The 17,028-nt window shown below is 47.7% G+C and overlaps 1 protein-coding gene across 5 annotated transcripts in view; it reads left to right on the top strand.

The window, feature by feature from the left end:
* Positions 1-17,028, top strand: part of NTN4 (netrin 4) — a 94,347-nt gene that overhangs the window by 29,843 nt on the left and 47,476 nt on the right. For 4 of the 5 annotated variants that reach the window (XM_089780419.1, XM_006118291.5, XM_006118290.5 and 1 more), the window contains exon 3: positions 13,968-14,246. The exons of the other annotated variant lie outside the window; for it this stretch is intronic. In XM_089780419.1, the coding sequence (XP_089636545.1) occupies positions 13,968-14,246 (279 nt within the window). The remainder of the gene's footprint in view (positions 1-13,967; positions 14,247-17,028) is intronic. 5 annotated transcript variants of the gene reach the window in all.

Below are 17,028 nucleotides of genomic sequence, written 5' to 3'. Positions count from 1 at the left end.
GCCATGGGGAAACTTGTGTTATTGTAAAAGGAGCTCTGGGCTGGAAGGATGCTGGTATCTGTGGGGCTACAGTAGTAGAGCTGTACGGTGCAGAGCACTGGGAACCTGATTTTCAGAGGATGTGAATGCAGATGGCTGCAGATGAAGTCAGTGGCCAGTGCACTTTGGTACACTTGCAAATCCCAACTGGGGTTGGTTGTTTATGGGATTAGTTCCAGAACAAGAAGTGTGGAGAGTATTAAGATAATAGGTTTCAGGGACCATGAATTACCATAAGTGACTGTGAATTACATGGAAATACTCAACTCATTTGCCAGGGCACACTAGGCTGTTGTCTATGCTGGTTTATGGGCATTTTTGCTATAAGCTTCCCATCATTGTCACCACTGGTGGTAGCTCTACTGGTGGGAATACTAGTGTAGAAAGGGCTCCAGTGACTCTATAAGCCCCATTTTATCTGCCCTCACTGAGAGTAGGCCTGTCCCCCATGGTAGTTAACATGCTGGTGGCTGCTGGTGCTGCGTGTGTGGTTTTAGCAACCACTGATGGAAGCAGCAGTTGGAATTGTATGGCAACAAAGCCTAGTGTTAACCGGGCCATTCTGTCCCTCTAAGATTTTCCAATTATGAGTGGCATGAGTTTTGGCTTGGGCACCAATATTGAGGTCATGTGCACTGGTTTGGATGTGTGCCACTCTGGCACCCAATTTATTAACATACACATGTTCCCGGCCGCCGGAGAAGAAACCCCCCTTTCCCTTGCCACGAGATATATCCTATTCCCAGCTGCTGGAGCAGACCTGACCCGCCTGCCATGTGGTAGGTCCCATTCCAGGCCCCAGCTGCCAGAACACACCCCGGCCCCCCCACCACGTGGCAGCCCTGGCCATTGGAGCAGGCCTCCCCTCCGCTACATGGCTGCGGCAGGTCCTGGCCCCCCGCCCTAGCGGCTCCCTCACCATGCCGTCTCAGCCGGCCCTATCTGCCGAAGCTGTCGCCTGCCACACGAGTGCTGCTGTGCAGCTCTCCAGAGGAGGGGGACAGGGGAAGAATTTTTTGTGTGAAGCCATGCAGGCAGGAACTATGCCGTCCACCTCTATTTCTGTTAATAGATGCTACTGGGATCATCTAAACTACAGTTAAGTCTTGAATAAAAATAATAATCTTACATAGGGCAGAGTCTGCCCCTCTGTATGGGGGACTTGGATTGCAGTCAGTGCCACTAAGCAAGGTGTGGCAGGGTGCTGGGGTTAGGGTTGCCAGCTGTCCAGTATTCACCCAGGCGGTCTGTTATTTGCAGGCTCTGTTCAGTAAAAAAAACAGGAAATACCAGACGTGAAATTTTCTCCTCCCGTGTCTGGCGGGGGCCGGGGGAGTGAGGAGCGTGTCAGAGTTGTAGCGAAGGGGGGCAGGAGAGGGCAGTTGCTGGGTGCCATGCTGGGGGGGGGGGGGCGCCAGGCTGGGGTGAGAGCAGAGTGCACACTTCTCTGGCCCACGTGACCAGCAGAGACCCGGGAGCTGGCCAGGTGATGCCTCCCTCTAAATAATGTGAGCGAGGCAGCTGGGCCAGACGGCAGGAGCAGTGACTTTAAAAGTAACATTTCCTTACCCGGCTGTCCCGTTCCTCCAGTGCCTGGCTCTGCGGGGGTAGGGGGGGATTTGATTGGGGCAGGGTGCTCCTGGTGCTGGGGATGCCTGGCTCAGGGGGAGGGGTGAGTACATTGGGATGGGGGAGGGCGCTTGGAGGGCCTGGCTCTGGGGAAGGGGTGGGTGCAGAGCACAATTTACATACCTTTTTCCGATAGATCATTGTAATGTAGACATAGTCTAGAAGAAAAACGCCTGCCTATTCTGCACTATCTGGGAAGACTAAGCTGTCATAGGCTCTGTAGTGGAGATACAGCCTCACTTTCCTTTCTGAGAAAATAGCAAATCTTATATACTTTCCTATTGCCATTTTTTCCTGTGTTAATATAAGATACATTTTAAAAAAAAAGAAAACTAAATAGGATCCGCCTTCAACTGTATCGAATGACAAGGATCAGACTGGGAGGCTCTTGATTAGAACAAAGTGGTTTCTGTTAAATTTTCAGCATGATATTTGTTTACTATTTAGTCCAGGTAAAGTTACACTATGCTAGCACTGGCCTGCATCTTTTTCTATGCTGCAGCGTGCTCCTCCCCATTTATGTGAAACCTGCTGATATGGGTGTGTTCAGTCTCTCTCCACGGGGTGCACATGTGCAGGACGAGCTGTGAAGAGGAAGTGTCCTAGAGCATGCATGTCTCTTACAGTGATGAACCCTGAGATAGGGCATGTGCCTTTACAAATTCAGGGCCCCCATTCTCCCGCTGTAGTTTGTATGAGTTACTCATGTTGGTTTTGATGGCAGTCTCTGATATCCTGCCAGAAAAGAATCAGGCTCCAGGAGGTCAGGTTAATGGAAGCTCTGGTGATCTAAACATACCTATGACCCATCTGGAAAATCAATAATAGCTATAAATCTTTTGCTGTTTTTGTTGATTTTCTCAGGTGACTTTGACTTCACGGCCTGTTTGTTGTGTTCTCAATGCCATTTTCCTTCCCACTGTAGATATTTAAAAAGCTGCCCTTTTATTGTTTCACAAGTGTAAACATACTTAGGTACTTGCAAAAAGACTTTTATGTACTTATAAATGGAGGTTATTATGGTACAGCCTGGTTATTTGAGTGCAGCACATTCAAAGACATTGTTTTATTTACATGTTGGGTTGGGTTGTCACATTTGTGGAGCTGCAGGTAGATAGGGCTCTTTAGAAAAAGATGAAATAATTACATCCATTGTCACCTAGGGTTTCGGAAGAGATCTTCCAAAAAAACTTCTTCTGAAAGAGAGTGTCTACATGCCAAAGTGCATTGAAAAAGCGATCTGCTTTTTTGAAAGAGAGCGTCCACACTCATTGGACACTCTCTCGCATGTAATCTGAGATTGCTACGGACGGAGTGGCCACTAGCGCACCTGGGCTTTTTCCTGGAGGCCTCTTCTTTCAAAAAAACTCCCTCTTCTGCATCCACACTCGCCTTTTTCTGAAAGAGCTCTGTCGGAAAAGGTGTTCTTCCTCAGAATGAGGTTTACCAATGTTGGAAAAACCCCTCTGTTCTTTCAATTTTCTTTCGAAAGAACGCGATTGCAATGTGGATGTAAGTGAAGTTTTTTCGGAAAATCCCTGCAGTCTAGACTAACCCTTTAGTCCAGAGTGTGAGGGAAAGGGCTGCCCTACTGCATATTTAAGCAGGGGAATGGTCCCCCTATTGTGAGGAACTTTCCTGGATTTGGCTAGTGAAAGGATCTTAGTCCTTGCTCCCATTCCCTTTACCCACAGGCCTGTCTGACATGAAGGACTCCCTTTCGATTCATGTGCGGCAGAGTCCTCATAACCCTGACAAGGCTGGGCCCAGGATTCTGGGAGGAGGGGCTCAACCCCCAGTCTTGTGGTTACTCAGGAGAGGGGCTAGGGTGTCCTCATTCTGGGATGCTCTCTCTGCTCTGGACATTTCTCTGGTGCACTGATTACTGCATATAGTTCAAACAAATACAATTCATTAAGCAGCAACCAATTTTAAAAAATAAGGAGAAAATGGGAAAGGTTAAAGAAAAACTAACCCTGCTGTATGGCACAGGGACATCACAAAAAGTGTCTTTGGAATGTAAAGGCTGTTTCCCCACATGTCCCCGGCCCTGCCTGTGCTGCAGAATTGCCACAGATTGGAGACTTGCTCTGGCGGTAGCCACACACCTTCAGGCTGTAAGTGATAGTACCCTTCTCTCCAGCATCGCCCTCCCAACCCCCTGTTGGGGTGCTGATCCCCTCCCCCCAAGTCTAGCCTGCAAGGCTTTTGGATGGGGTCTTTTTCCCGTGTATTTTAATTTGAACTTGTTCCCTAGTGTAGACCTGACCTAAGAAAGTGCATCATGGGAGCCTAGATTGTAGCAGGGAATAGGAGCATGAGGCACTAGAATTAGAAGTCCCTTGAGGCACCTCAGCAACATTTCCAAATTGTAATATTTCAGGCTGTAGATGACATATTTTGGAGTTCAAATTTTTGCTTAAGCTTGAATATTTTTTAATTTTTTTCATTAAAATGCAGAGAGCATTTTCTGACCAGTTCTGCCACGAGGTCTTTTTCAAAAGGGATCTTGATTATACACAGGGGTTGCTCCCAAGAAGATGGAAAATCTCTTGTCTCAATTTTAAAAGACTGCTATATCAACATTGCATCCTATCTCATTTATAAGACTAATGATCCAACAGAAGAATTTCATGTGATGAGGGAGGAATGTATCTCTTATAAATAAAGAAAACACAGATGTTGAACTGACAGGTGCACAAGATTCATTGATTTCCATGGAAATGCTGCAGATTTACAGTAGATGGAGTTCAAAATCAGGTCCCACAAAAGGACTGACATGCAGGCAGGAAAGGTTGTGCATCCCTGTATGATCCTCGTGAATCTCTGCCCGCTGGGTTTATTGTTGAGGATCACCCAATGAACTCAGACTTACAGACATGGGGAATGCAGTATTGCCAACCTCAGTGATTCAAAAATCCTGGGTCAGGCTCCAAAATCATAAGATTGCTTTAAAAATCAAGAGATTTTAAAAAAATTTAAGCTTGGTGCCTTTTGGTTTTTGAGTCTTTGGAGGACACTCCAATCATATTTCTTCTGAAAAATGAGGAATAGAAATTTACTTTTTTTTAAAAGGCAGCTGAGATTCTCACAACTCAGGAAGCTAAAAGTCTGAAGGAAAATACCTAATGACACAACACTTGTGATACAATCATGAGCTTTGGCAACACTGTGAATGAAAAAGTCTTTATAGTAGGTTATATTTTGGGGAGTCTCTTTATTACTTATGTATTGGGTGTTAGAGCATTTGCTGGATTGGATCCTCACATTGTTTGGAGCAGGGGCTTCCTTTATGTTTGTGTTTTGCACAGCATCTATGTGATGTAGTGCTTACAATCATGAGTAGTCCTAATACCTTCACAGTAATGAACGTTATACTGGGATTTAGTATATACAGACTCAGAGCCTGAAAGATAGACATGCAAAGATAGGATGAACTGGGAAATACAATAATGGGCAAACCCCTGCAAATCTGTGGATATACACTTTATCTCCGCAGGTATCTGCATCCGCAGATGTGGATGTAGATATCCATGAATCATTTTTTCAGATGTGGATGCCGATACCAATGTTGTACCCATGCAGGGCTGTAATGATGGGCATTGGTTAGTGTTGGTTTGGGGGTTTTATCATTTTAAATTATAAGAGTCCATCTTGTGCACCTGACTGAATAAGCATTTGCAACCCCTCCTGTTCACTAGCCCAGTGAGAGGTTATTCAGCATAGGGGAAAGCCTGGTGACTCCTTACACAACTGTGGGAGACTAGGCCTGAGGCTCCTTTGTGTGCTCTGTGTTGTGTATTGTGCGTGTGCACCTCAGACCGGACCCACTCAGATAAATCACCAGAAACAGGCTTTATTCTATAAAAAAAAAAAGACATAGAACAGGATCACAGTTCAGCACCCCTCCGCTCTGCATGCAGCCTGTGTGCTGCTCCCAGCTCAGTCCCTGCTGAGACCCTGCTGGGGGCAGAGGGCACTTCCTGGCAGGAAGCAGGAAGTTCTTCCAACATGGCACACTTTGTAGTCCACAACTTGTAGTTCCCAGGGCTGCTGTTGAAGCACACTGGACCTTGGGCTACACATTTTTAAGGGAGTCTTAAATACCAAGGCCAGTGGTATGGCACCATTCTTAAAAGTGGGGGTGCTGAGCCCCCCTGCTCCTGTCCAACCCTACACCCAGCTGAGGCTGAGAGCAAAGCCCCAGCATGCAGTGCCAGCAGCTGAGACCTTCTTGGCTGCTGTTCACGCACTAGGAGCTCTGCACACAGGGATGGCAGCAGAGCCATTGGCAGGTGGGGAGGTAGCAGAACCCTGGCATGCAGGGGTGGCAGCAGAGTCTCTGGTACACGGGGCTGGCAGCTGAAACCCTAGTGCGTGGGGCAATAGCAGGGACCCCAGGAGCTAGGTGAGGAGCCCTACGATGCTACAGCCCCCCCCCCCCATTGCATCCCTAGGTCCTGTGCCTATGATTAAGGCCACCCTTATTGACAAGCTGAGTAATACCTCATCCCATGAGCACATTCCATTGAAACTAATAGGACAATCCTTGGATTAACAGACTGTTTGATGTAAGAATGGCAGCATCTAGCGCCCACTGAATAGTCTCCTTTGGCTGTTCCCCTTTTCTCTATTACATAATTTCCCTTTTAATCACACAATAGCCATCAGTGGATGAATGCTCGTGGGGCAGGACCCCTTCCAGTACTTTTTGAGATGGATGGGTGATTAACTTTACAGCTCATGCAATATGAGACTTGCATAGTGGGTGTGGGGAATTTGTTGTTCCTCTCCCATGCCTGGAACCAGTGTGGTCTCCTTAGTCAAATGTTGAAATTCACCTAAGTAAATTAGTTAAGAGAAGCATGAGGGTTGTGGAGCTGGTATGTTGTAATTCATTAATACTATGTGTTGACGTGGTGTATAATTACAGTATTACTATATTGCAGTGTTGTCTTCAAGTCATCATTGTCAAGTCCAAGTCGAGTCTCAAGTCACTACAGTTCAAGTCTCAGTCGAGTCTCGAGTCCCTAAAGTCACTTTTGAGTCAAGTCCCAAGTTGAGTCTCACGTCTTAATTTAAAAAACGTCAAGTCACTTTTGTACAAGCCATCAATATTGGCATTTTCAGACAATTTTTTCACCAAGTCAATTTAACAAAATTAGCAAGTCTCAAGTCGAGTCTCAAGTCACAAACAATGAACCCCAGTCGAGTCTCAAGTCGAGTCACCTAGGCGACTTAAGTCAGACTCGAGTTCAAGTCATGGGACTCGAGTCAACAACTCTGCTATATTGGGTTAATACATCAGGGATATTGGGAAAACGGGCTAAAGGGGGGAAACAGTGGTTTCTAGTAAGCAACCCACAATTGATGGCTAGGTTGTTAGAAGATAATGGCAGAACCATTGGCTTTGTGGAATCTGGCTTGACCTCTTGTGTAGCCTACCAAACAGTTTCAGACAAGAAGGGTAAAAGCCTAGAAACTCACAAGGACAGAGGATCCCTAGTGGGTTTTAAAGGAATTCCCTCTTTAGAATGGCTACTGTAGAGGAGCTGTAAGTCTGTCTGGGCACTGCTGAGGCATCCAAAGAAGTTAGGTCTGCTTCAGGCAGCTATCACGAGGGATGGGAACTCTAGAGGTAAGGAAGACGTGCAAGTAGATTGTTGTTTTAAATCCTTTTATCTACATGCTTCATTAGTATTGTTGAAATTAAAGGAGACGATGGTTTAAGAAGCCTGTGTGGTCACTAGACTCACTTTTAGTCACAGACTCTTGAAGGGAAGAACCTCCAGTACCAGCAGTCAGTCAGTCCAGTAGGGTCATATGCACAGTCAGTCCTCCAAGTACTGAAGCCCAGGGCCCATTCTGCAAGTTGGAGAATCAGATGATTCCACCCCAGGAGTGGTAAAGGTCTGGGGCCTCCTAGGACCTGCACTCAGAAAGAGCAGGAAGGAGATATTGGAGCAGCTAGCCCTTCAAGTATGAAAATTACTTATTAATGAGGCAGGATGGAGCAAACCAAGAGATACGCTAGGGTTATTGTTGAGAGGTGATGGCATAAGTCAATGGGCTTGACAATTGAACAGAAAAATCCAGCCAGGAAGTGTGTTCTTGTTCTTAATATACTGCATCTGGAGGTTCCAGCTCGATTGGCTAGGATGGAGAAGAGGATTGCTCGTTATATGGCAATTTGGGTTTTATTTTCTTTTAGAGAGAACTTGCATTTTGTTACAATGAACCTAGTAGTGGGGGTTGTTTATTAAGTTAATGATTTTAAGACCAGATTCACTAGTATGCATCCACTAATCTGCTCTGCTCCAGTGAAGAAAAGCAGCAATAATTGGTGTAATTGGCCAGTTAAGCTGAGTTTATAGCTGTTTTGCATTGCTGAAGCAGCACAAAACAGCCAGCATATATTGGTGAATCTGGTCCTTAGAGTCTACTGGGAATTACAGACAGGAGATCATGTTTAGCATCATGGTAGTCAAGCAATCATAAAAAAGAAATGAACCTTATAGGAACCAGGATGGAATATTGGCTCCACTGAAGTCAATGATAAAACTCCTTTTGACTTCAGTGGAGCCAAGATTTCACCTAATAATGAGACATTCCCCCCCCCCCCCCTCCATCCCCTTTTTAATTGGTCAGCACTAAGGTTGTAAATAGTGACCACGTGCTTGGTTTCAAATGGGCTTGACAGGCAAGAGTAATTGAAAATAATAGAAATAAGAGCCATGCCTATATGAATTATTCCCTGTTCCATATTTCCCTCACTCCTCTGATCTGAGCCAGAAAGGACTTTCAGATGCTATTTTTGTTGGTCTTTAATCACGAGGAACCCAAAGTGCTAGTTTTTAACTGAAAATTCTCAGCCTGCTTTTTCCATCACTTCAGCTATATGGAAATGAATGTCTGGAACCTGGATGTTTTCCAGCCAGTTTTTTTTCCGTATCTGAAGGCATCTCATGTTCATGAAGCCCCTAAAATGCTATTGTGGTTAGAATTATACAGCTTTACATTTGGGTAAATAATAAACCCTGGGGATTTGTGCAGGTCCTGACACTGGGATGTGTTCGGGTTTGTGTTCGTACCTGCCTCATTTATTTTTTTCTTCTGAAGGAGTACAAAAGCAGTAGGGTGTCACTGAAAGAGAGACAAAGGCCTTTTGAAGCGTGTAACTAATTATTTATATCCCTCATCCAAGGCTCAACACTTTTATTCATGGTGAACACAACTCACAAGCTTGTCCTCCCACTGCCTCGCCCATCCTCCACCAGCCCATTTCTTATGGTCTGTTAGGTAAAGGGAACTAGGTGCTTGCCTGTCTTTAAAGCTGCCATATGGACAATGGGTGTAACTTGGCACAAATGTGCTCTGGATGCAGAAGCAGCACATGGACCATTGTCCACTTTGCATTTGTCAGAGCCCGGTGCTGTGGCATTATTTGCTTTCTCATGTGCAACGTCAGGCACCGGGACGCCCAGTTGTCACCAGCAGGCTGATTGCTGCCACATTTGGCAGGCTGACAGGGCTCATAAAGCACACTGCCGCCATGCAGCTCAGACTTGTAAAGAGCTCTAAATCTCCTTCCATCCCCTGACAAGGCTTCCTCTGCCTGGAACTTGGCAGCTCTGGAGAAGTGCCAGGTAGCAGACCGGAGCAGAGCTCCGGGGATAGGAGAGCCAGGAGAGGCCAAAGCAGCAGTCTGGTCAGTTGGCAGCATCATGAGCCACTATTATCGTTCAGTCACAGCAGGTTTTTGTTTTAAAGGCATGTCTCATCTATGTAGCTATGTTGTTAGCTGATCGTTGTCCCCCCCCCCCCCCCATTATCAAGGGTGGAGCCCAGGGAAAAGAGACAGGGGACCAAGGAAGAGGCAAGTGAGAAGGACTAGGACAGGGGAACAATTTAGCATCTGGCTCACCTAAAGTGCTTCAGCTCAATTGCTCCCCTCCTGGCCTGCTGATGGTGGGGGGCAGGAGAGGAGGGGACAGATGGGGAGACAGAGACAGATAGGGTTACTAAGTGACCAGTTTTGAACCAGAAAGTCCCATATTTGAGCTTTCTGTCCAGGAAACAAATTGAGAAAATACCGGACATATAAATAACCGGTGTTTTCTAATTAAGTACGTTATATTGTTATCATGAGTATCAGAATGTAGTTGCGTACTGTGTGAGCGTGTCTACCAGCCGGGCAGTACACAGCTATGCATTAGAGAGGAGGGGGGTGGGGCCAGGGCGGGATGGAATCCCTGGGGCTGGACTGACCCGTGCGCCCCGCCAGGACCATGCGTGGGACGGGAAGCACCCCAGGATCTGCGTGCACCCAGGTCAGCCTCGCTCCCTGCCATCCGGTTCCTCCCCAGCCAGCCCCACACCCCCCAACTCCCTCCTCGCCAGCCCTGCTTCCCACCAGCCAGTTTCCCCTCGGCCAGCTCCACTCCCTCCGACTCCCTCTCCACCAGCACCCCCCACTCCTGTTCTGAGATCATGTGTGTCCGGTATTTTTTTGAAAGCCATCTGGTAACCTTAGGGGCAGAAGAGGGGGAAAGGAGGCAGTTGCTCTGGGGCCTGGCACTACAGAAGAATCTGGAGCTCCTAGCCGTGGCAGATGCTAGTGTATAGCTGCTGGAGTGCTGCAGAGCCCCGTGCGGTATGCTCCAGTCAGTGCTGAGGGCTGCGGGTGGGTAGCTCTCATGGTGGCACTAAAGGCTGCCTGGTCCCAGCCCTGTCCCTTCTGCCCAAGGCTCTGCCACATCTGGGGGTGTGGAGCAGGCTCCCCTCACCCCTGCCTTCCCAGGGACCTGGAGAGGCTGTGAGCCCCACTGCTCCCCTCCTGCATCTTGTACTCTGCCTCTTCTCAGCTTCCTCCCACTGAGCTCCCTCGCTGCTGGGTAATAATCACCTCTGTGTTTATAGCTCATTCCAGACAGCTCATTCCGTCGCTTTATAAAACATTTATGAATTTAAACACCGCTAGGGAGATAGTCGGAGTAAGTTTTATGGACCCTATTTTACAGCTGGGGAAGCTGAGGGTCAGACAGCTGTGCTGACTTCCCAAAAGTTTGTGGCATGGCTGGGAATTAAACCTAACTTTCTTGATGCCCAGCTTCTCCCTCCTCTGGGTTTCCCTGTGTATGAGTTCTATGTCTGTTTAGTTTAGGCCTGCAGCTAGTGGTATGGGGAGCCAATTGCTACACCCATCCAGAGATCCACAGACTTCAATGGGGGTACCACAGGCAGACCACTCCATGTCCATAGGTGCTATAATAGCAGGATCAGGACCTGTGATTGTGAGGTCCCTGAGTCAGGGAGGGTCTATTGCACATTGTATCTTGAGTGCTATAATCTGCCTATAGTCAACACTATGTTAATAACAGTGTTGATGGTCACTTTTTATACTAAAGATACTCGTGAACATGTGAACCATTCATAAATATCTCATACTTTATAAGTATGGTGTGTGTGTGTGTGTATATACACACACACACACACACACACACACACACACACAGAATGTATCATAGATTTGTAGATGTTTATAAATAATTTATGAATTATTTATTCAAATATTTTTTAAAATACGGTATTATTCATTATCCTCTTATAAGTGATTTTTAAATGTACCTTTAACATAAAGTGTAACATCATACCAATAATAATGAAGTAATAGATTAAATACATTACATGTTTCTGATATTACACTGGGTAGACAATTATATTAACAAATTCCAAATAAGCCTCATCAAGAAAATTAGTAATTTTTATCTAGTGCTCGCCAATTAAAACAATTTTTGCCTATTCAGTCCTACTGAATTTAAATAAAGACTAAATGGTAATTGCTTAAACCTAAATGGCCCCCAGTTTTACTTTCTTTCTTTCCTATCTCAGTCCTTTGGATTATCTTCTTATTGTTATTACTCACCACACCTAATCACTTTCACACTACAGGCCCATAGGCAGTAGCGGTGCGAAGGGTGTGAAAGTATCCCCCACTATGGTACTATGGTACGCCCACATCTTGAATACTGTGTACAGATGTGGTCTCCTCACCTCAAAAAAAGATATTTTGGCCTTGGAAAGGATTCAGAAAAGGGCAACTAAAATGATTAGGGGTTTGGAATGGGTCCCATATGAGGAGAGGTTAAAGCGACTGGGACTTTTCAGTTTAGAAAAGAGGAGACTGAGGGGGGATATGATAGAGATCTATAAAATCATGAGTGGTGTGGAGAGGGCTGATAAAGAAAAGTTATTTATTAGTCCCCATAATAGAAGAACTAGAGGACACCAAATGAAATTAATGGGTAGCAGGTTTAAAACTAATAAAAGAAAGTTCTTCTTCACACAGCGTGTAGTCAACCTGTGGAACTCCTTGCCAGAGGAGGCTGTGAAGGCTAGGACTATAATAGAGTTTAAAGAGAAGCTGGATAAATTCATGGAGGTTAGGTCCATAAAAGGCTATTAGCCAGGGGATAAAATGGTGTCCTTGGCCTCTGTTTGTCAGAGGCTGGAGAGGTATGGCAGGAGACAAATTGCTTGATCATTGTCTTCGGTCCACCCTCTCTGGGGCACCTGGTGCTGGCCACTGTCGGTAGACAGGATACTGGGCTAGACGGACCTTTGGTCTGACCCAGTACGGCCGTTCTTATGTTCTTATGTTCATGGTCCTCCAAGTAAGCGTGAGGCAGGGGCAGCCCATTGTCCCCTATGCTCCAGCTGGCTGGGGGAAGGCTGGGGCTGATTCCTGCCCCCGCCCCTCAGGAGTGAGGCTGGAGACAGGGCTGGGCCCCGGGGGCAGGGCAACCACCAGCCCCTCCCACGCTCGCACCCCCCACAGAAATTCCTGCATACGGGCTTATACTAGGAAGCACCCTGAGTCTGACATGAGCCAAATATTTGGAAATCTGTGCTTTATTTGCCAAAAATATACCCAGTCTAGGGAGTGGGAGTTAATAAGCAAATGGACAAAAACTTTTTACGTTCTTAGGGCCCATTCTTGCCAACACTCAGTACTTCAAGTACTGCTTACTGTTGTGAATAAGCCCACTGACTTCAGTATTACTTCCCAACGCCTGAGCTGCAGCCTAGATTTGAGCCTAGACATTCATTAAATTGCCCCTTAGCCTGAGCCCTGGGAGCCCGAGTGAGCTGAAACAGCCCAGCTTTGGATTTTTAATTGCAGTGGAGACCTACTCTAAGGGTGTGTCTAGACTACATGCCTCCTTCGACGGAGGCATGTAGATTAGCCAGATCGGAAGAGGGAAATGAAGCCGCGATTAAAATAATCGCGGCTTCATTTAAATTTAAATAGCTGCCCCGATCTGCCGATCAGCTGTTTGTCGGCAGATCGGGGCAGTCTGGACGCGACGCGCCGACAAAGAAGCCTTTCTTCATCGGCACAGGTAAGCCTCGGGTTTACCTGTGTCGATCAAGAAAGGCTTCTTTGTCGGCGCATCGCGTCCAGACTGCCCCGATCTGCCGACAAACAGCTGATCGGCAGATCGGGGCAGCCATTTAAATTTAAATGAAGCCGCGATTATTTTAATCGCGGCTTCATTTCCCTCTTCCGATCTGGCTAATCTACATGCCTCCGTCGAAGGAGGCATGTAGTCTAGACACACCCTAAGTGTTTCCAGAATCAGACTCTGACGTTTTAAAAAGAACAAGAATACTTCTCCCCTGGATAAAACTGACTTTGTTCCCCCACTACCTTGCAGCTGGGACAAGCACACTGGGAATCTCAACACAAGGCCCGCACGGGGGCGCAGAGAGGGCAATTGCCCTGGAACCTGGCAATTCAAAAGTGCCCCTGGATCTTGGCCTCTGTCACTGCAGCTACTGTGGCAGCAGTCAAAGCCTTGGGATCTTTAAATCTCCACTGGAGCCCCAGGTGTTGTGCTCCAGGCAGCATCAAGGGCTGGCTGGGGGGGATGCAGCGCGGTGTGGGTGGCTGTCCCCTGAGAGCTGGCTGTCCCCATCTGCCCGAGACACCGCCCCTTCTGGGAGCATGGAGGCAGCCTCCACACCACCTTGCCCAGGGACCTGGAAAATCTGTCAGTCCCCCTGCTGATTACTTAACTCATTACTTTCGTGCACCATGGGGGACAGCTGTTCCATAACATAACAAAAGGCAACCCTTCCCCAGGTGTGATAAAAACCTCATCACATCTTAATGGTGTGTCAATTCCAGATGTCACGGACGGCCCTGTAAATCAAACCAGAGGCAAGATGTTCAGAAAGACTCCAGCTCACTTCCCCTGTTCTTCTTTACGGATTTGTCTCTGCTCTCCTTTGTTCAGGTTATATTCCGAGCTCTGTCACCACCTTACTCGGCGGAGGACCCGTACAGCGCTGACGCTCAGGCACAGCTGAAGATCACCAATCTTCGAGTGCAGCTGCTTAAGCGGCAGGCCTGTCCCTGTCAGAGCAATGACCTGAATGCAAAGCCTCAGCAGTCCCAACACTATGCAATCTATGATTTCATTGTAAAGGGGAGCTGCTTTTGTAATGGCCACGCTGATCACTGTGTACCTGTTGCGGGATTTAGACCTGTCAAGGCGGCAGGAGTCTTCCAGGTGGTACGTATGACCTGTGCAAGCTTTACCCTGAGATCGACAAGAAATACAGTAGAGCTGCTTTTTGTTTGCTTGTATTTACATAATATTCATAGACACCAAGGCCAAAAGGAACAATTGTGATCATCTGGTTTGACCTCCCGGATAAAACAAACTAGGGATGTAAGGGAATAGACAACTAGTCGACTACCCAATAAGCATATGCTCCCTGAGACTTAGAGTGCCAGCTCTAACCCCTAGAGTCCCCCACTCCTCCACTGCCCCTCAGCGCCAGCCACTGACCCCAGAGTCCTCTGCACCCAACCCCCCCAGTGCCAGCCTCCTGCCCTCAGAGCCCCCCAGTTCAGGCAGAGCCATGGATTAACAATTAAGGGCCCAGCCTGGGCACGGACTGGGCAAGCAGCTTGTAAGGCCCAGCCCTGGGTCAGGGCAGGGTGGAAAAACAAAAATTTACCAAGAGTGGTTCAATAACAATTTAAGGCTCCAGCCGGGTCCCAACGGGGTGAGAGTCAGGTTTCCTCGCTGGCAGAGAGCACAGGAGTTTTGCCCCCACAAGGGGAAACCTGCCACCCAAGGGGAGGGATGGCAGGGGGTACACAAGCCCACCCACCCCACTGCATCCCAGCCTAGGACCCTTGGGGGCCTACCTGGCTCAGGCGCTGCTCCTCGGGGTCAGCTGGGGATGGAGGTGCTGGCAGAGTGTCCATAGGTTCCAGCTCAGGTAGGGGCCCAGGTGGACTGGTCCAGTCATTGGGGCCTGGCAGGGGTCTTGGAGGCGTCATCGAATCTTTGGGCCATGGCAGCCCACCTAGCACAGCAGCCCGGGCCAGTCGTTGGGGGTCAGCAGGGATCCTGGCGGTCCAATGCAGTCCTCCCAGTGCAGCGTAGCTGGGACTTTGCTGCAGGAGCTGAGGCCAAGCATTTGGCCTGTTCAACCACCAGACTCCAACTGAGCTCTGAGCTCTTATACCCCTGATCCCGCTTTCCAGCTTCCTGTGGGTGGGGCTGGGTGAGATTCGACCTGCCCACCAAGGGGTCTTAGAGGGCCCTTCCTCTTCCAGGTTGGAGGGAGGCCATGTTGCTGCCCTAGACTCCTTACAGCCTCTTAACGAGTCTTCCATTTTGGAAGAGGGGTTGGTAAACTTAGTTAGTTAGGCTATGGTGAAAGGCTTATGGTGGACATACAAAATAAATAAGAAATAAAGTAGGATATGAAACTACCAGATTTGTTTGGGATTTAGAAACAGCTTTATTTCATACTTGGCATCCAGGACTGCTATGGCTTTGAGCATGGGCGGTCGGTGATGGCAGGGAGGCAGGGCAGCATACCATATGTGTGATCCCCCCTTCCAACAACGGGAAGGGAAAGGGAGCAGGCGTACACTCATCACAGCCTCCCTAACTCTGGTGGAAGGCACGTTGTGCCGTCTGGCCTGGCCCAGCCTGGCCCATTCTCTCGAGCACCAGGAAAGAAGGAGGCTAGGCTGGGCCTTGCCACATGGTGCAGCACGCCCTGCCTCCTCCCTCCCCCGGTGCTTTGCAGCTAGAGAGGCTGGGCTGGGCTCTGCATGGAGCACCAGGGAGGGGGAAGGCAGGGCATGCTGTGCTAGGTGGGCCAGCCCAGCCCAGCCCAGCCTCTCCAGCCCCGGAGCACTAGGGGAGGGAGGAATGGAGAGGGGTAACTGGTGGTGTCCCCCAAGGGTCAGTCCTAGGACCAATCCTGTTCAACTTATTCATAAATGATCTGGATAAAGGGGTAAGCAGTGAGGTAGTAAAGTTTGCAGATGATACTAAACTGTTTAGGATAGTCAAGACAGAAGCAGACTGTGAGGGACTCCAAGAAGATCTCACCAAACTGAGTGACTGGGCAACAAAATGGCAAATGAAATTTCATGTGGATAAGTGTAAAGTAATGCACATTGGTAAAAATAACCCCAACTATACGTACAGTATGATGAGGGCTAATTTGGCTACGACAAATCAAGAAAGAGATCTTGGAGTTATCGTGGACAGTTCTTTGAAAACTTCCACGCAGTGTGCAGCGGCGGTCAAAAAGGCAAATAGGATGCTAGGAATTATTAAGAAAGGGAAAGAAAATAAGACCCAGACTATCTTACTGCCCCTGTATAAAACTATGGTACGCCCACATCTTGAATACTGTGTACAGTTGTGGTCTCCTCACCTCAAAAAAAAATACTTTGGCCTTGGAAAGGGTTCAGAAAAGGGCAACGAAAATGATTAGGGGTTTGGAACGGGTTCCATATGAGGAGAGGTTAAAGAGACTGGGATTTTTCAGTTTAGAAAAGAGGAGACTGAGGGGGGATATGATAGAGCTATATAAAATCATGAGTGGTGTGGAGATAAAGAAAAGCTATTTATTAGTTCCCTAAATAGAAGAACTAGAGGACACCAAATGAAATTAACGGGTAGCAGGTTTAAAACTAATAAAAGAAAGTTCTTCTTCACACAGCGCATAGTCAACCTGTGGAACTCCTTGCCAGAGGAGGCTGTGAAGGCTAGGACTATAATAGAGTTTAAAGAGAAGCTAGATAATTTCATGGAGGTTAGGTCCATAAAAGGCTATTAGCCAGGAGATAAAATGGTGTCCTTGGCCTTGTTTGTCAGAGGCTGGAGAGGGACGGCAGGAGACAAATTGCTTGATCATTGTCTTCGGTCCACCCTCTCTGGGGCACCTGGTGCTGGCCACTGTCGGCAGACAGGATACTGGGCTAGATGGACCTTTGGTCTGACCCAGTACGGCCGTTATTATGTTCTTATGAGGAGG

Source organism: Pelodiscus sinensis, chromosome 1, assembly GCF_052426305.1.
Source record: "Pelodiscus sinensis isolate ZL-2025 chromosome 1, ASM5242630v1, whole genome shotgun sequence".
NCBI lineage: Eukaryota > Metazoa > Chordata > Testudines > Trionychidae > Pelodiscus > Pelodiscus sinensis.
The sequence above is the reverse complement of the archived record's forward strand: the minus strand, read 5'-3'. Positions and strand labels throughout refer to the sequence as shown.